Genomic DNA, 19,646 nt, shown 5'->3' with positions numbered 1-19,646 from the left:
ATACCATAACACAAAACTTTATATTTAAAACATCTTTACTTCATTCTTCAGATGCCAGCCATTCAATCCATGCCGTGTGTCATCCTCATGCTAACTCTATAATCAGCTCACCTGCGTGCATACTAAAAGTCAGCTACGCTAAGTGAGTTCTAGTTAATCGAACGCCATACAATACATACACGTACATACATATCCGAGGATACATATCCATACTTTACTAGTTACCCTTCTGTTCTACATACATACTTACTACCATACATACATACATATCTACAATCACTAACCTCAGTCTACCGAGAGTACGTTCATAGTTCACCGTCTATACCTGTACTCAAGGTCGTGAACACGTACAAGGTTCGCAGTCCTTACCTATGTTCACCATTTATGGTACGTACAAGGATCGCGGTCCTTCCCTATACCATAGTACATCCACAACACGTACAAGGTTCGCAGTCCTTCCCTATGTTGCAACCTAATTCATAGCACGTACGAGGTTCGCAGTCCTCCCCTATGCTACAAAATCAGCACGTATAAGGTTCACAGTCCTTTCCTATGCTGAAATACATCCACAACACGTACAAGGTTCGCAGTCCTTCCCTATGTTGCAACCTAATTCATAGCACGTACGAGGTTCGCAGTCCTCCCCTATGCTACAAATACAGCACGTATAAGGTTCACAGTCCTTTCCTATGCTGACGCCTATCTACATTACGTATAAGGTTCGCAGTCCTTATCTACGTTTACATATATCATCTACTTCACGTATAAGGCTCGCAGTCCTTAACTACGCCATTACCAGCCGAGTCTATGTGCGACAGAAGCTAGAGGGATTTGCCATCCTAACTTACTATGTCGAACGTAGAACTCACATGCCATTCGTGTACCTATATACACATACTTACATTATAACATAAGAACACTCTAGGCATTCTTTACCTCATTCATTTAACAACCATACCCCTTGTCGTTACGTGCAATATCCGAAGATCGTTCACGCCCCGACAAGTATTCATTTGAAATATTCATACATCTTCGATATATAATATTCGTACCTTTATTTTTAACCTGACAGTACGCGCAATATCCGAAGATCGTTCGCGTACCGACAAACAATCATTCATATCTATCACACATATCACATATGACATACACTTATCACTTAGGATAAATGTATTAACAACACATCGAGTATGCACACAGCCCCGAAAACATAACAAGGAATGGGGCTAGAAACTCACCTGAACTCTGCTTCTTTCTTCTGATAGCTGTAAATCCCTTCTTTAACTGAGCTCGGCTGACTGTACAAGTTACACGTATCAATACTGGCTTAATCTAATCTGGTGGCCTAGAATTAGCTTACTTTAACTTATCGCTTATAATTTATTTTCTAATCGAACTTGGCTTTCGGCGAAGTTAAACCTCAGGCGAACTTAGCTTTAGGCGAAGTTAAACCTCAGGCGAACTTAGCTTTAGGCGAAGTTAATCCTCAGGCGAACTTGGCTTCAGGCGAAGTTAAACCTCAGGCGAACTTGGCTTTAGGCGAAGTTGAACCTCAGGCGAACTTGGCATCAGGCGAAGTTACCAGTTAGGCGAACTTAACTTTTCAGCGAAGTTGCCATTAGGCGAACTTAGCTTGCAGGCGAAGTTCATCAGGCGAACTTAGCTTGCAGGCGAAGTTCATCGCTTGAAGGCGAAGTTACCCAGATGAAGGCGAAGTTGCCGAGATGAAGGCGAAGTTACCCAGTTCAGCGCTGTTTCAGCTTCTGCTCGACATTTCGGGCGATTTTAACACCCTTGCTAAGGTTCAATACCACCCACTACACTTCCTGACCATTTCCGGTCGTTTTTACACTAAAAAGCCCGGATCTATAAACTTCAAGATTAAGAATCATACCTTTAGAGCTTGCTTGGATCTCGTTTAACTTGATATTACCACTAATCTTTCTCTCGGATCTGCCCGATTCTTCCTTCTCTCTCTCTCGGCCGGACCGGCTTGGTGTGGTGTGTGTGTATGTGTGTGTTAGGAGTTTTAGGGTGTAGGGTGAGAATGAAGATATTTTGGGTTTAGGGGATATTTATATCCCTTAAATCCCATTCTCATTTAACCCATCTCAATTAATCCAAGTCCACAACCCACATCCATTACCCAACACTAGCCCGACTCATACCAACTCCTATTCTATTATTTATTTCCTGACAACCCGAGTAAACTTTCCCTCTATTATTAAGCAATATAATTAATATTATTTATGGAAATTTCGGGATGTTACAGAACTCATCTCAAACCGACGCTGCATAACCTCAGAAAACTCCGTGCACAGTTTATCGTTCGTTGACGCAAAGATAATGTCGTCAACATAAACTTGGACCAAGATCAGATCATCATCAACCTTCTTAACAAAGAGTGTCTGATCAATGACACCTCTTCTATAGCCATGCTTTAACAAATGTTCAGCACGAGTGGCATACCATGCACAGGGTGCTTGGAGAAGGCCATAGAGAGCTTTTTCAAGACGATAAACGTATTCGGGATGATCAGGATCCTCAAAACCTGGAGGTTGCTTGACATAAATCTCTTCTTTCACTTTCCCATACAAGAAGACGGTCTTCACATCCATTTGATAAACTTTGAAGTTCATGTATGAAGCATAGGCTAAGAAGAGCCGCATTGCCATGAGCCTAGCCACACGAGCATAAACCTCATCATAATCAAGACCCTCATGCTGCGAGAAGCCTTACATAACCAGCCTGGCTTTGTTTCTTATTATCACACCCTTGTCATCCTTTTTATTTCTAAACACCCGCTTCTTTTCTTTCGGCTTCTTGACTAGCCTCCAAACACTTAGTTTCTTGAATTGTCACAATTCTTCTTGCATTGCTTCAACCTAGGAATTCTCCCTCAGAGCCATTTTGTAGTCTTTGGGTTCAACATGTGAAATAAAACAACTAAAAACACATTTGTTAATTTTACAGGATGTGCTGCGAGTTTGGATGGCAGCCGAAGGATCTCCTATTATGTTCTCAGTCGGGTGAGTCTGACGAATTGCCAGTTGAGGAATCGGATCTACGGGCTCGAGCGAAGTATCTTGGATCTCCATAGATAAATTCTCTATGGGATGGAACATGATAAGAACATTAGTGGGTGGTTGAATGGATTTTGGTTGGTCAACCACATGTTCTTGATCAATGGGGCCATCCCATAGACTCTCATAGAAAGGAACAACGATAACTTGAACCGGTATGGTGTTGGTATTTTCAGAGGCTCCACCTGGAACGTCGTTTGCATTAGTCTCTTTAACAGTAACCTGAATGTTATCTGAAGAGGGAGGTGTGGGAGTAGACTCAACCACACTAGGTTCTACCTGAAGATTCACCACAAGCTTAGTCTGCTTGTTATCAACGTTGTCAGCCGACATAAATGAATCTGAATATGAGTCAAAGGCATCTTCAATATTGACTAAATCAGTGGTATCTTCTGGAGGAGGCATTTCATTAAATGCAGCCGGTTGAGGTGCTACAGGCAATGAATTCCGGTTTAGAGGACTAGCAGAAGGATCGATGTCTTCTAAGTTTCTTAACACAGAATGTATTAAAATTGACTGAGTACCTATGGTATGGACTGGTGAAACAATCCTTCATAATCAAACATCTAATTCGGACCCGTGCGTGCATCTTTTGGATTCATTTCCTACGAGTCAATATTGTAAGATTCCACTATCACTGTGGCTCTCTTGTTGTAAACCTGATAAGCACTTTTGTGAGCAGCATATCCCACAAAATAGAAGTCATCTGCCTTCTCTGCAAATTTGGAAGTTGAGTGGTGTTTGTTTAAAGTAAAGTGCATGTACATCCGAATGTTTTGAAATAGTTGACTAGCGGCTTCGTCCCATAGTGGACTTCATAAGGAGTCTTGTTCAGTTTCTTGTTCAACAACACAGGATTCTGGGTGAAGCACACAGCATTAATGGCTTCACCCCCAGAAGAACAATGGAAGGTTTGAATACGAGAGCATTGTTCTTGCAGCTTCAATGTGCATTCGGTTTTGTCTTTCAGTGACTCCTTTTGTTGTGGAGTGTATGGAGAGCTAAACTAACAAAGTATCCCCTTGTTGTTATAGAAATCATCCACTGCTCGGTTGCAGAATTCTGTCTGTTATCACTTCTGATGCACTTAACTCTTTTATCAGTTTGGTTCTCTTCTAGCGTCATGAACTTTATTATAAATTAAGCGGTCTCATCTTTGGACCTAGCAAGAAAGTCCAGCTGAAACGAGAAAAGTCGTCAGTAATAACTACACAATAGGCTTTTCAGCTTATTGCCATTGGTTAAATGGGACCGAAGAGGTCCATATTCAGCAGCTGAAGAATGGAGCTTATGGTGTTGACGGTTTGTGGTCGGTGAAGGAGTTTGTGCTATTTGCGTTTAGAACAAAATAAACGTTTTTCAACACAGGAAAAAGAGTTAACAGGAAAACCCTTCACCTGTTCTCCTTTCACAAACTTGTTCAAGTTCTTAAAGTTAACATGCTCCAATCGTCATGTCTAAAATATATGCATCATTATGCCTCGGAGTCCGCATCAAGATCCATTCTTTCGGGACTTTAAAACCTGGTTTCAAAATATGACACTCATGTTCAGTGAAGAGAGTTGAATATTGTTTATCGCATATCTGGGAGAGACTAAGCAGATTGTGGTTCAATTGTTCCACAAGATTCACATCATCGAAAGTCAAGGTGTCGTTTGAAACCTTCCCTCTCTTTTTTATTTGCCCTCCCACATCACCATCAAAGGAAACGTGTCCAACATCACGATTTAATAGTAGGGACTCATCTCATGTCATATGTCGGGTATAACCACTGTCTAAGTACCATATAATGTTGACAGGCCTTCTTGCCTGACCCTACACACATGAACAGCTAGTTAGAAATGGGGTCCGAGACTTAGTTGTCTCGGGAAGATTGACTAAAAGGTCACCAAATTTTATCTTGTTATTTTTTGAAAATAAAATCATTTGGTGAATCAAAATCTGAAGAGCACTCCCGTGAAAACATGAAAAAACATGTCATTGATTTTGAGAAGGTTTTCAGAATTGTCTCCCTTTTGGTTTTAAAACAAAATCCTCAAATTTCTCAACTTTTAGATTTTCTCTCTTGAATGTTTTTAGTGGGTTCTTCGATTTTTCAACTTCAGAACCCTGTTTCTCTCTTTGCTTTTCCCTCTTGGTTATCCAAAATGGTTTCCTTATTATCTTTGTTTTTCCAGGTTTCACATCTGTCTCACTGACCGAACTGTTAGTTCGGTCTGTCCTAGTTTTTGCATGAGAAGCAACCTTAGGATGGGGCTGACTAAACTGATTGTTCATTTCCTTTTATTGTCAGTGCCAGTTCTTGCAATGTCTCGCAAGATGAGATGGATTTCCACAAACAAAACAGCACTTTCTTTGTTGAGTTCTATAGATATCGTCTGAACTATAATACATGTGATTTGGCAGGAAAAGTGATGCATGAAAGGGAACATGTTTGTAATGACTGTCAGACCTATTACCACGGTCATCAAAAGCATTTTCAAAAAAAGAGTTGATATTTCTTGGCTGTTGAGGAGCATAGTAGTTATTATGAATCTGGTTATATGATTGAGGATTTTTATAATAATTTGTGTTTTGAGAAAATGAAATTTTCTTGGGTGGAGCATAATTACAAGAAGTACTTGCCTTTTCATTTTCAAAACATTTTCTTTCATATTTATTATCTTCAACCTTATAGCTAGCTGATGAACAAATAGCTATGTTCATCTCAGCAACCTTTTCAGCAATAGTTTCATCAAAAACCGTTTCACAATGTGAATCAGAAGCTGAACTATCACATTCATTTAAAGCACTTTTACAACTTTCAACATTTTTGATTTCACAAAATATACCACTTGACAATGAGAAAAGATTTTCCTTCATCGATTTACACATATTATTACAAACAGAACATTTAATTGTTTTAAATTCACAACATATTCAAAAAGTGGATCTAAAATCCTTTTCATTTCACAACTCACACTATCCTTCACACATCCACTTTCCTTTACATCCCTTGTACATAAGATGAAAGACCATTAGAATCATTAGATATAGGTGTTGGAGCTGTTGCTTGAGAAGCAGGAGAAACAAATTTCACAGGCCTTGGTACATTACCAATACCATATGCCATTTCTTCCTCAGGAGGGGTATTATAACTAAAGTTGGGTAGGCTAGTGTAATTGTCATTTAAAGGTGGAGGCACAACTGAATAATCATAGCCTAAGCCCTTTTGTTTAGCACCCCTTTGTGCTCCAAGAATATCATTTAACTTAGTTGACGCTAATTCAAATTTTTCAGTAGTTAACTCAAGCTTCTTGTCAGTTAATTTCTTATTAGAAAGCTCATATCGGCATCCTTTAAGCTATCTTTACCATATTTCTTCATGAAATTTGTTGCGCCATGTACCTCCATAGCTATGTGGTACTTGATATCCATTTTCTTTAAATCCTTCTTGTTAATGTCTGGAGGTCATTTTGTTGAAACGATGGAGGCAAAAGCTTTCCTTGAAGTAACTCTTCATGACTTGAAAGAAAGGCATGAACCAGTGCAATGCTTGAGTCATTAATGAGAGGAGTGGAATGGGAAGATCCAGAGTCGGGTGAGCTTTTACTTGAGGGATTGATCCCATGTGCTCTTAAAGCTTTTTCAACAGCTTTGTTTACCACATCTTTAATGGAACTCGAACTTGCTGATGCAGAAACGTTCGTAGCAGAAATGAAGGTTGAGTTGGAAAGATTTTGACTCCACTCACAGGGAACACAGTTTGGTGAGCTTGGCTGAGGAATGCAGAGGTTATTCCCAATCCAGTTGCAATACCGGCTTGAGTCAACGAGCTCATGTGGTTGCTCATTCTTCACTTATCATCTAATTCGAATGACTTGATTGTAGAGATCAAGTCTTGAATTACGATAGGGTTGAGATTCATTGTTCTTCTAATTGTAACCACATTTGTGTTCCAAGAGTACAGCAAGGAGTTAAGCAACTTGTGATTCGCTTTAGGCACATCAATAATGACTTCTGCTCTTCTCATGCTTTCCATCAATTTTTCAAACCTTTTCATAAGATCCCCAACACTCTCCCCTTGCACATGAGTGAACATGTTAAATACTCATTTTAATATGGCCTTGCGGCTGTTCCGCATCTCAACGTTTCCTTCAATATTCTCGACAATAGCATCTCACAGACCTTTAGCAGTTATATGTTCCCTTAGTGTTTGAGTCACTTCATTTAACAAACATACAGTCAAGGTACAGAAAGCCCTTTCATCTTTAAGCATAAGCCTCTTATCTTCATCATCATAAGCATCAACAGGTTTCGGTTTAGTCATAACAGTAGGTATATGAGAGCCAACTTCTAGTGTCTCAAAAGAGCAACGTCTGTCAACTTGATAAAGCTTTTGAATCTCCATTTGAAATCATTGAAATTTCTTTCTAAGGTCATAAACTTGGGAAGCTGTATGGTTGTTCCTGCCTCATTCTCAAGCAAAAGGCAACTCTTTAACAGCTTATAATCACTAGCCATGGTACAAATCAAATTGTGTTTGCAAGTATTCTACAAAATAGAAAAAATTACAAGTCCAAATGAAATCGGATCGCATGGAGATGCGATTGGAAATTCTTTTACAAACAAATCGCACAAGAATGAGATGCGATTGGTATCAGAATGTAACGCATCGTATGAGCATGCGATGCGATTAGAATTTTCAATATGCGATGCGATTGAATTTTGAATGCGACGCGATTCAAAATCCAAATGTGATGCGATTCAAAAGTTTCTATGCTATGCGATTGAATATTCCAATGCGATGCGATTTCTTTGCAATGCGATGCGATTTCATTTTTCTAGAAAGTTATATTTTCTTGGAACTTGATTTGCACGATTCTTTTAACCCACTTTTTCAGTTTACATCTACAGTACATTTTGCAACCAACTAAATGCGATTTTAATGCTTTGAACACAACTTCACAACCCGAAATGTTCACAAAACACATACAAACCGTAAGTACCTGAGATTTTGCTAAAACCCGTAACCGCACTTTGATTTTACAAGAACACACTTTAAGACTCACAAACAAGACCAAAATCCAAGGTTGTGATCCAAAAACCTCAACTAGTAGAGCCGAAAGCTCCGATACCAATTATAGGTCCCGAAACCGGATCTAACAATAATATTCTTGAATCAATCTCTTTGGTGCTAGCGGAAATCACACTAGAAAAACCGAGATCTCGGATCTTGTTTGAGGTTTGTTATTTTCGGACTAGTGAAGGTGATGAGAGAAAGTTGTAGCTGTTGAGAGGATAAGATTTTAGATTTGTAAAAGGTTAGTAGTGCATAAGAAAGTTGCAATATTTATAGTGCAAGTCTCATGCACATATTATATTCATATTGGACCCAAATGGGCTTGCAATACAAGTAGCCTTAGGCCCAATTACATGATTTAACATCAAAGACAATAACTTATAAACATAAACAATACAAAACACTTAAATATACAAAATAGGGTCTAACACATTTAGCTCCACCATACCATTCTTTCAATATATTTATCTATTAAATACTCGCCTATCACATTTCAGACTCCGACAACATATATACCTTAGTGAAAGTTGTCTCTGTCTTTCACCACCCCACCGTAACCCATAATCTTATTTTATTATATTTGTTACTAATGATTCCAATTGTAGTCCCTAAGATCTGGCGTGACAGAGCTCTATAATAGTAGTAATTAATCAATTTAATGAACTATATGAATTTTGGGACCCAGTGTCTTAATTTAATTGAGTCTACACAATGTTGCAGATGGAAAGCATGGAACATCGTCTGCAGATCGCATTTAAGGATATAAAATTGGCAACAAGGGATTTTAACAAAAGCTGTCATATTGGGGATGGCGGATTTGGCGACGTGTACAAAGCAGAACTCAAAATAAGAAGTAAATATACGCTTGCTGAAACCCCATGCACTGTAGCTATAAAGCGCATCAAGCGTAGAATAGACGGCGATGGAAAAACAGGGTTCGACGCTGAAATCAATGTGCTCAGTAAACGTGAACATCAAAACATAGTCTCTCTTCAGGGATACTGTGAAGAAGGTGATGAAATGCTCCTTGTGTATGAGTACGCCACTAATAGAAGTTTGGATAGTCATTTGCGGGAGAGAACCTACAATTTTAAGTGGGCACAACGTCTGAAGATGTGCATTGATATTGCACAGGGATTGGAATACCTTCACACAACCCGGGAGGTAAAAGAGAACGTAATACATCGTGATGTTAAAAGCGCCAATATATTGTTAGGTAAGAACTGGGAGGCCAAGATTGCTGATTTTGGGCTCTCTAAAGTTCACCAGGGGAATCAAGGAGGGAGCACCATCAATACAAATGTTGTTGGAACAAATTTTTACGCGGATCCAGAATACATTAGGACAGGCAGGTTAAAAAGGGCATCAGATATTTACTCCTTAGGAGTTGTTTTATTTGAGATATTTTCTGGGAAGTTGGCCTTCGATAAAACTTACAAGGAGGAAAATTACATGGGGCTTGCACCCATTGCACGAGGACACTTTGAAAACGGAACGTTGCAACAAATTTTGGATGAAAAAATAAAAAATGAAAGTCATGAACTAAATTCTACTCTAAAAGTAGGACCTGATCCTGAATCTTTGAGTGTATTTTCCAAACTTGCGTACCGATGTTTGGCGAAAACTCAAGTAGAGCGTCCAAAGATTGAAGAAGTCATCAAGGAACTTAGGGTGGCATTAAAGTTTCAAGTGAGTTGATGTTTTAAATTATGATCTGAGTAGTAGGATACTTTGAATTTCTTCGAATTTCTGATTATTAGTAAGCAGCATATGCTCTCATTCATTATGGTTTTAAAGCTATGTAGGATATTATAGAAATGTTAGTTGAGAAACCTCAATTGTTTTATTTATCATAGCATAACTGTCTATACAGCATAAGTATTTTATCTAGTTTTGTCTGTGTAGTGTACTTTCAAAATTAACACCTGTGGTTTATATTGACATTATGTATACATTAAATCACACAGGAAAATCGGAAGGACACCTTCAAAATGTCATTTGATGTCATAAAATCGGGCACAGGAAACTTCAATGCAAAGAATTTAATTTTAGAAAGTAGAGACTGGAAGCTATATAGAGGAGAAGTTCAATACAATAATGCACTCAAGAAGGTTGTTGTAAAGTGGTTTAGCAGTTCAGATCAAGAACATGGTTTTTTTAAAGAGTTTGAAGTTCTTTTGAAGTATAAACAAGATAATATCATCGGTTTTGTAGGATATTGTAAAGAAAAGGAGGAAAATATCATTGTTTATGAGGATGCCTCTAACGGATGTCTTAGTTCATATTTGAACGTTTCTACTTTATCATGGAGCACACGACTTAAGATATGTATCGACATTGCAAACGGGTTGAAGTTCCTTCACGAAGGTTATGCAGGACAAGATGTGGTCATACATGGAAACATAAAAAGTTGCAACATTCTACTAACCAAAGATTGGAAAGCTAAAATTTGTGGATTTGAGTTTGCCTTAACATATCCAACAGATAAGGAAATGGAGTATGGCATCCATGATGTTGTAGTCTCGGCTGGCTGCTGTGACCCATTGTATTTGGTAACAAAAGACTTAAAGAAGTCTGATGTTTACTCACTTGGTATGATTTTATTTGAACTCTTGTGTGGGAGATTGGCATGCCCAGATGACAAAACAGATCACAGTCCGCTTTTAAACTTTTTGGTTAAAAGTCACTATGAAGCAGCCCAACTTGAGAAAATAGTGTGTGAGGGTATAAAGAAGCACATTGTATGGAAATCCTTTAATGTATTTCAAACGATCGCATTTCAATGCTTACATGAAAAGAGAGAAGAACGACCTACCACTACTGATGTGGTAATACAGCTTCAGAAAGCTTTGGAATTTCAAGTAAGTTTTCACAGTGTTAGAAAATAGTCTTTGTTTCCATGGATGAATAAACAGAAACATTAGTAAAGTGCTTCTATTCCTCATTTGGATTGCTGTGGCAGGGAACAAGTGAGATGTGGCCTCTCTCTCTCTCTAGCAGGGGCCCACACTGGGTAGGGATCAGGAGATCACTTCTCTTAAATAGAGATCTAGTTAACTCCATATTACATATATGCATTATAATGCAGTATATACTATTACATACATGCACTGCATGCGTATACTACATTTGTGTATTATATACTACGTATATGCCCTATATAATATGTACGGCTGGGGTTCCTTTGAGCCACGGGTGTGGGTTTGTTATCCCACATTCATGGGTTTGCTTTTTTGATATGGTTTGGATTCTGATATGACAGTTTATAGTGGTTTGACGTTGGAAATGCACTTTGTATTAGATAGTAGTTTTCTTTTAATGAAAAGAGATCAAGAAGAACGAGCTGGCCACTCCAGCTTCAGAAAGTACACTTATAATAAGTGAGGATGATACTCACTTGAAGTCCCTTAACTATTCGATCTCTTTTATTTATTAAGTAAATCATGCATTCAAATGGAAATAGCAAATTATAGACCGTGTGCTGCATTAAAATATAGTAGTTGTTAATTGCTCCTTGAATATGCAGGTGGCTTACGATCAACGGAAGACTAAATTGGACGAACTTTACCAAGAAACACTTGATGAGTTTTCGAGGTCTCCTAAGATTTGCTCCACAATTCAGAAAAAGGATATCTACTACATACTCTCCAAGGGAATCCTACTTGAAGATGATAAACTGGTACATTATCTTTACAATGACAACTCATCAACTCTCTAACCTTTACTTATAAATTACACTTTTTCTGGCAATCACGACACTTTTCCTTATGTTACTTTGTTTTCCATGAATCCTTTTCTACTTTCTCATAGTATTTAACCCACAACGGTTGATCAATATGCTAGGTTCTTTTCTTTTCCATGAATTCTTTTCTACTTTCTCATAGTATTTAATCCAAAACGTGGCTTGAGAACTTGTCCTGTGCTAGCCTTTTTGCACAATGAGCACATGTGATCTGCATTTTGTTGCAATTAAAACCCCGTTATGAAACTAATGCTTTGAATATTGTGAAAAGACCCTTATACCCTGGACTTTGTGTCCATGTGGTCTGTAATATATAAATTTTAAACTCTCTCTTCTTTCACCATCACCCCATCATCACACCACTAGACACCACCCATACCAACATCTATTCGCACACCAACACCATATAATAGAGTGATATATAGGAATTTAATAATATAAAAATATCTAGAAAACGAATCCGGTTCGTTCCAATGTTGCAAATAAAGATAAAGATTTAGCATACAATAATAAAGATTAAAGGTTTAGCAGCCCACGGATTCTTCCAAATCAAAGCGCCATTTATGTGTGTTGGTAGTTGAGGATTTCCCAAAGTCAACTAGAAGCAATAATATGCAGGCAACAAAAAATTTCAGAATGGAGTTATGTACTCGATCTATTCCACCAGCCGGATGATGTGTTGGAGCTTAAACAGGAGCAGTGGTTATCGGACGACTAGAAGAGATTTGTAATCAAGGATCAAGTCTCTCATCTAACTCCACCAGCCACACATTCTGCAACGGTGGCTGGAGTTCAGGGCTGGGGCTTTCGAAAATGGGATCGACTTTGTGAAAAAGGGGACCGAAAGATGAAACAGTCAGTGAAGATAAGGTTATTCCGTTAGAGTAGCTTGGGAGTTTGGTAGAAAAAAATCATATCAGGATACATGAATTTTGAAGCCAAGGTATTGATTTATGTGAAATGCTTATGTTGAAGACAAGCTATTACTATTTGGCTGGTGGTGACGTACAGTCGTGGTGGGGTTTGCCACGGGGAAGTAAGAGTTGAAGGGTTGGGATTATTATTATTATTATTATTATTATTATTATTATACCGTTATGCGTGAAAACACTACTTTACCCCTGGTCAAATCATTTTCTAAAGGTCAAACGGACAGTTGATTTAACGGCCTATTCACATTGCGAAAAATTACAGACCACATATGCTCACCAGTCACCATACAAAAAGGCCACTAGAGGTGCTCAAGTTGCGTTGAGATGGTAACCATGGGGATGCATTTTCCACTTAAAAGTGATTTTTTTTTAACTTGCTTTTGTTCATATGAATATGTGCACTTACGATAGGTTCTCAACTCTAGAATTCAAGATCGACCATTGTGTGCTCACAAACTAAATATCTATGCCCTTAACAATAACTTGTTCCTGTTAAGAGAAAATCATGTTATCATTTTCCTATGTGTGTTTTTAAGGGGAAAAAAAAGGTCCCATTTGTCGTAACTACTTTTATTTGTCTCATAGAGGTACACAAATCGGTTTTTGACCCTAAACCGGTCCGTGGTTAAAACAGGTTCTTGGGGGAGCCGGTTTTGGGAGGGTAAAAAATAGAACATACGAAACGGCTAGGTTCGGTTTTGAACCAGTTTGTCTAGGAATCGGTTTTCTATAGAATGGTACTTTTATTTAAAAAAGAAAAATTCACACACATTGACACACCCCTTGGTTCCTAAGCGTCGGTTCCAAACCACTTTTAACGAATCGGTTCCAAACTGCTGGTTGCAAACCCGTTGCAATGGTAAAACTCCAAACCGTTTTCTATATATACGGTCGGTTTCAAACAAGTTCCATTTTGGTTTGGTTTGGTTTTCTGGTCAAGTTAGTTAAGTGGTTTTTTGCTCATCTCTAGTGTATTGAGTCTTTTTAATTTATACGTGCTCTCATAAACTTCAAATTGTTTTATTTGTTTTTCATTTGCGTATTGTCCTTGTTATGATGATTCAACCAAAGATGTGATAACTCATCGAGTAATATGTATAATTGTGCATGTCTTTCGTAATTTTGCCTATGTATTTTATATATGTTAGGTTTTGATGCTCTTGTTGATCTACTTATGGATCATATATCTTAATAAATCATCTTTAAAATTCACACAACGTGTTGTACAACCAGAAAGAACCGTGGATTATTAATTCTTATTATATTCTACCACCGCGGATTACTAATTCTTTGCATGTGTCTTTAGCTCATCGAAAAGACAGTTTGGGATGCGGGACATTATTCACTTCCGTTTATTGGGGAGGACGATGAAGATTACCACTCAGATCCTGAGATATCACCAATTATGAAGAGGAAATATTCAGAAAGAGTACGACGTAGGAGGCATATGCCACGTGTTTTACCTAACGAGGAGGCTATGACTTCATCTTCCACCTTCTTGGATCCACTCTTGGTCGTTACACCCGAGGAGGAGACTATGACTTCATCTTCCCCCTTCTTGGATCCAAACATCATCCTAGAAGGACTGACGTTTCCTTATGACATGCCGTGAATAAACGATTAATGGCCAACATGATTTTTTGTCAAAATGGGAAGAAAAGTGAGGGGAAGGTGATATCTACGAATAGAAAATTTCTTTTATGTTTTTAGGTGATCCACCATTTGAAATGGCAAATACAAAAAGTTAAACATGTGTTTTCATCTCTTGGCTGATGATACGGAAGTTTCGTCAGTGTTCCGATATTCAAATGATAGCGACATTTCAAATGATAGAACGAGTTTGAATATTTAAGAATCTGTCAGATTAAAATGTTAACAAAATAAAAGCTGTTACATCAAATCAAAGTTGTTCTTGTCTAAGGAGTGTGATTCAAGTTATGCAATTTCAAATGACATATATCTAAAATATTCCAAGAGGCTTATTCTCTCTCTTACAAACCATTTATCTCATTATTTTTTTCTTAGTTTCAAATAAATCTCAATGAAACACCTAAGTTCTCTACCAATCTCGTACAAAAAGTTGATTCTGCTATTGGCGTCATTTATTTGACATAATATATCTTTTATGCAGGGTTGAGTTATTCTACAAAACTCAACAAAAATGAAAAGTGTGAGAAGGTATAATTGATTGATATGTGTCAAGTGAGTATCAAAGGTAAAAGGGTATAAAAGTGATAGTACATATTTCTCTCTTCAGATGCAAGTCACATGTCAATTCTCCCATCATTTTAAAACGTCTATAACTTTTTCATATGATATTATTTTTTAAAACAAAAATCACCATAATAACAAACGTTTTTTTTCTTTAATATGAGTATGACTTTGTTATATAAAAAAAATACGTCATTGTATCATTGTGTCTTTCTGTTTGTTATTGTGTGTTTTTCGTCATTGTGTCTTTCAAATCATAATTGTGTTTTTTTAAATGCTAATAATACGGTTGTGTAATACTAATACGTAAATATAATGATAAAATAACAATAAATTATCTAATACATAAAATACAATGATGAATACATATTACACAATTACATAAAACGTAATACACAATGATAAATACATATAACACAATGACCTGAAACATAAAACATAATGGTGAATACATATAACACAATGACCTGAAACGTAAAACACAATGGAAACTACATATTACACAATGATGTGAACGTAATACACAAGGACTAAAACACAATGATAAGTAGAAAGACAAATGATGAGCACAAAGACATAATGATAAACAAAAAGACACAATGACGCAATCTTTGTTTTTAATTGTTATCTTTAATATGAGTATCAATTGATAACACAATGACCAAAATCTATAACACAATACATAGAAAAACCTAATTAAAAATCATAATGAACAATCAATAACAAAATATAAAAAACCCACTAATTTTTTTTTGTATAACAATATGATACTTATATTAAAGATAAAAAAATGCTTGTTATTATGATGAAATTTTAAAAAAAGATAATGTTGCATGAAAAAGTTATGGACATTTTAAAATGACGGGGGAATTGACATGTGTCTTGCATGTGGAAAAAAAAAGTTAACAAAAGTGGGTTATTACTTTTATGCCCTTCTAATCAATTTATTTTCTTAAATTAATCACCACCATTTAAATTTAAGATCAATGGATTTGATTCATTCTCACCCTTCTCATTTTTATTGTTATTTTTATTTTAACTTTACCTCTTTTATGGATATTATATTTTTTTTGTTTACTAAAGTTTTTAAATTTATTGTGTATAAGAGTTTGTTCGTAAAAGTTTCGAAACAAATTGTGGAAACAACTAAAACGGTTATTTTGTTTGAACTGGAAATCTAGAATGTGCCAAGAGAATTACTAGAAATCAACTAATTGTTGTGAAATAAGCCTAATAGCTAAAGAATATGAAAAACAGATGTAGGGAGAAAGATGGAGATTTCATTAATTATGTGTGTTCTACAATGAGATACAATTAGATGTATATACATGATAGGAAACTTGGGGAGGAAGCTAATCTATATTAGGTGTTGATAACCATAATATTAATATATTTATAACACTCCCCTTGGTTATCAACTTAATACGCGTGGAGACGCTGCCTCATTAAAAACCTTGCTAGAAAAACCCAGTGGGACAAAACCATAGCTAAGGGAAAAAGAATGCAACACGTATTGTCCCCCCTGATTTATATATCCGTTAAAATGGTAAATATCGATCTTCTTTGAAATCTTCAAAAATTTTGTACTCAATCGTTTGTGTCTTCGTCCCTTGGCATACGAATTGTTAAATTGAACAATGTTGCATGATCTTCGTCCATTCACGTGAAAACTTCTTTTTTGTCATCTCGTAACCATGTACTATTGTATTGATACCCTGTTGTGTTTCTCTGCATGACAAGACTAACAAAACTTGTTTTGGTGGGTTAGTAAAATATAAATACATATCTTTCATACCTGAAATATATGTTTTAACCAATTCCGATGTCTCTTAGCCGGACACATGCCTATAAATATAAATAAAGAAAATAATAATCATATATAGCAAACAGTACGACATAATGCACGCATGCATTTATTTGTGGTATTTTCGAACTTATAATATTTCATATTACGGTAGGGAATGATATAGAGTGCATTGTTGGACTTCCTTTAGCGTACTCAAAGAATGAATCTTATCTTTGGTAAAATATCTCAGCATCTTTTAGATGTACTTGGATGGATTGATAAACATATAATTACATAGATACTCGAACTGCAGGTCGAGTAATAATCACTTCATGTAAAGGTATTTCAAAAAATTCTCCTGCTAAAAGTTCTGCAGTTTCTCTCGATGATGTGTACACCATCACTGTAAACTGTGATTATATGCACTTTTAAGAGTGAAATTTTGATAAAAGTATGACTTATATTATCCAACTTATCTCCCTTTTTATCAAAATATCTCTTGATTTGTACGTACCACGCTGAATCCGACAATTTAGTCCATATGTAATTTCTTAACCTTGTAGAACATTTATTGATGTTTTCATGGCAATGCTTAGGCGTTTTCAATCCATCACAAAATTCTTTCCATCTTAACCAGTTATTGATGTGCATTCACTCCTCATGAGTTTTGCTACATGAACTTGCTCCTTTGACACATCAATTTATATATCATATATCAAAACCCATATTGTACCACTCTTATTTATTAAGATAAGATAATCATCATTCATCAGGTACAATTTCTTCTATGTATGTTTATTGGTGCACAAGAATTACATCCTCAAGATGTTACTTTTTAAGCATCCACGTGCTAGAAACTCTTTAGGAGTTCCAGCTGTATTTAACATGTAAAATAATCATAATGTAGTTAAATATCAATCTGTTTACAACAGTCATTGTGTTCTCGAGAACTTACTTTACATGATTTGATAATTCAAATCCTTAAGAGACTTTCTTGTAAACTTTCAGTAGCAACTGAATCACAATATTTATTAGACACTAATCAATTCTCTCTTTGTATTACCAGATAATTTAGGTATCAGAAAGTTGTTGCTTCCACAATTGGAGAATGTGTCTCCTCATAATAAATCATGGATCTTTGCAAAATCCTTGTGCCCATAATTTTGCCTTATATAACTTAATTTATAATTCACATGAAAGATCTGTTTGTATCTAACACATTTTACAACTTTAGTTGTACGGACTGTTGGTCCAAGAAACTTTTCATTATTTAGAGAATTCAACTCTACCCTGTTTGCGTCTTCCACTTTGGCCAATCATTTTTCATAGGCAGATCTTAAATCTTGATCCTCATCATTTTCAAGCGCTATATTATATACAAAATTACAACGACGTTGATTTTATTTCAATTCCATATATCTTGTAGACATGATAAAATATAATTTACTGAGAGCTTTTTGTTTTCAGGTACCTGAGGTTTTCAATAACCATCATGTCTAACATCTTTCAAGAGACCTTTTTACTATACCTCGATTTAACCATATTTATTACTTGCTCCAATTTTTGAGGAATCATTATTCTTGGAATCGACTAGTCTACCACACTTCAGGGGTGCCTTAGACTCACTAGTCATTACCAATGTATGGTTGTCCTTCCAGGACGTATATATTAATTGGAGCATAAGCAGTTGTTATAGGTGTCTTAGCTAGACACTTTGTTTTGGTCAGTGAATCGTCTGGTAATTGATTCGTTAATTTTTATACATGACTTATTCTTTGAACTTTTAGTTCATATAATTTAATTTGAGGATCAATATTGGTCGTATTTTGTGGTTTATGCTTTGTGGAATTGGTTTTAGTTGCGCTTTCGTATGTAAACTGAGATCATTTGATCATGGTGGGCTTTAGCTTGTTTTGGGTCTAGTTGGTAGTCTATATATAGGAAATGTATTTACTAATGTAGGGTTGTTCGTTCAAGTTCATCTTTCACCCGTATAAGTTTGTAAAGGGCTTAAGCACCCGACGTATCAATATACGTGTGTTTTGAAGCTTATTCTTTGCGTTTGTTTGTGTTTGTGTTGGTTTCATAGAATCGGCTTGGTGATTAGTTTCCGCCTAATCACTGAGTTATTTGATATCACATTGAAAGATCCTTTCTCGGGACTTACAATTGGTATCAGAGCCTATAGACCTTTTCTAAGCTCGGTTATTGGTGATATCAAGGATTCTACCGGTGATTTACGGGTGTGTGTTTGGTTGAAGTTTTCTGGATCTTGAAGAACTATTCTTCGTGTTCTTCGGCCGGTGAGGAGTTTTGTTTGGAATAGAATTTGGTAAATCTCGTGTTTGATTTGAATCTCATCTTTCAAGGGATTTAGTTAAACGTTCTAAGATTACCATATCTTGAACTATTTTTATTTCTCGGTAAATCCGTTTCGGTTTTTGGGTTGATTTCACGTCTTTCGCGAAGATATCAAGGTTCTCGGTTAAACTTCAGGGTTCTAGGGAAGATTTCAAGGTTTTTGGGAGATTTTTAAGTTCTCGGTTAAGACTATTATGGATCAATCTACTATTAGTACGTCCTCAAATGCCACTCTTCATCAATAACTAGACTCCATCATGGGGACTACCACTCGCGTGCCCCATCTACTGAGTTCGAAAGGGTTTGCTGAATGGAAGTTCAGGTTTGAGAAATATGTGAAGGCAAGGGATGCGAAATTATGGAGGAGCATAATTAGAGATCCTCAGGTTATTACGTATCAGAGATAAGGGTTTGATAAGGTGGAGACGAAGCCTGTTGAGTCGTAAACAGATGCTGATTTTGACATAGT

General features: G+C 36.5%; 1 protein-coding gene across 1 annotated transcript; it reads left to right on the top strand.

The window, feature by feature from the left end:
• Positions 1 to 8,856: 8,856 nt before the first annotated feature.
• LOC143584427 (putative serine/threonine-protein kinase PBL20) lies at positions 8,857 to 9,502 on the top strand. The gene is made up of 2 exons (XM_077066491.1): positions 8,857 to 9,309; positions 9,362 to 9,502. The coding sequence occupies exons 1-2, from the start codon at positions 8,857 to 8,859 to the stop codon at positions 9,500 to 9,502; spliced, it is 594 nt and encodes a 197-aa protein (XP_076922606.1).
• Positions 9,503 to 19,646: the final 10,144 nt, after the last annotated feature.

Source organism: Bidens hawaiensis, unplaced genomic scaffold (genome assembly GCF_021521415.1).
Source record: "Bidens hawaiensis isolate Kalapana, Puna unplaced genomic scaffold, B.hawaiensis_p1.1 tig00033124_1, whole genome shotgun sequence".
Taxonomy (NCBI): domain Eukaryota; kingdom Viridiplantae; phylum Streptophyta; class Magnoliopsida; order Asterales; family Asteraceae; genus Bidens; species Bidens hawaiensis.
Note: the sequence above shows the minus strand (reverse complement) of the source record. Positions and strands in the feature narration are given on the sequence as shown.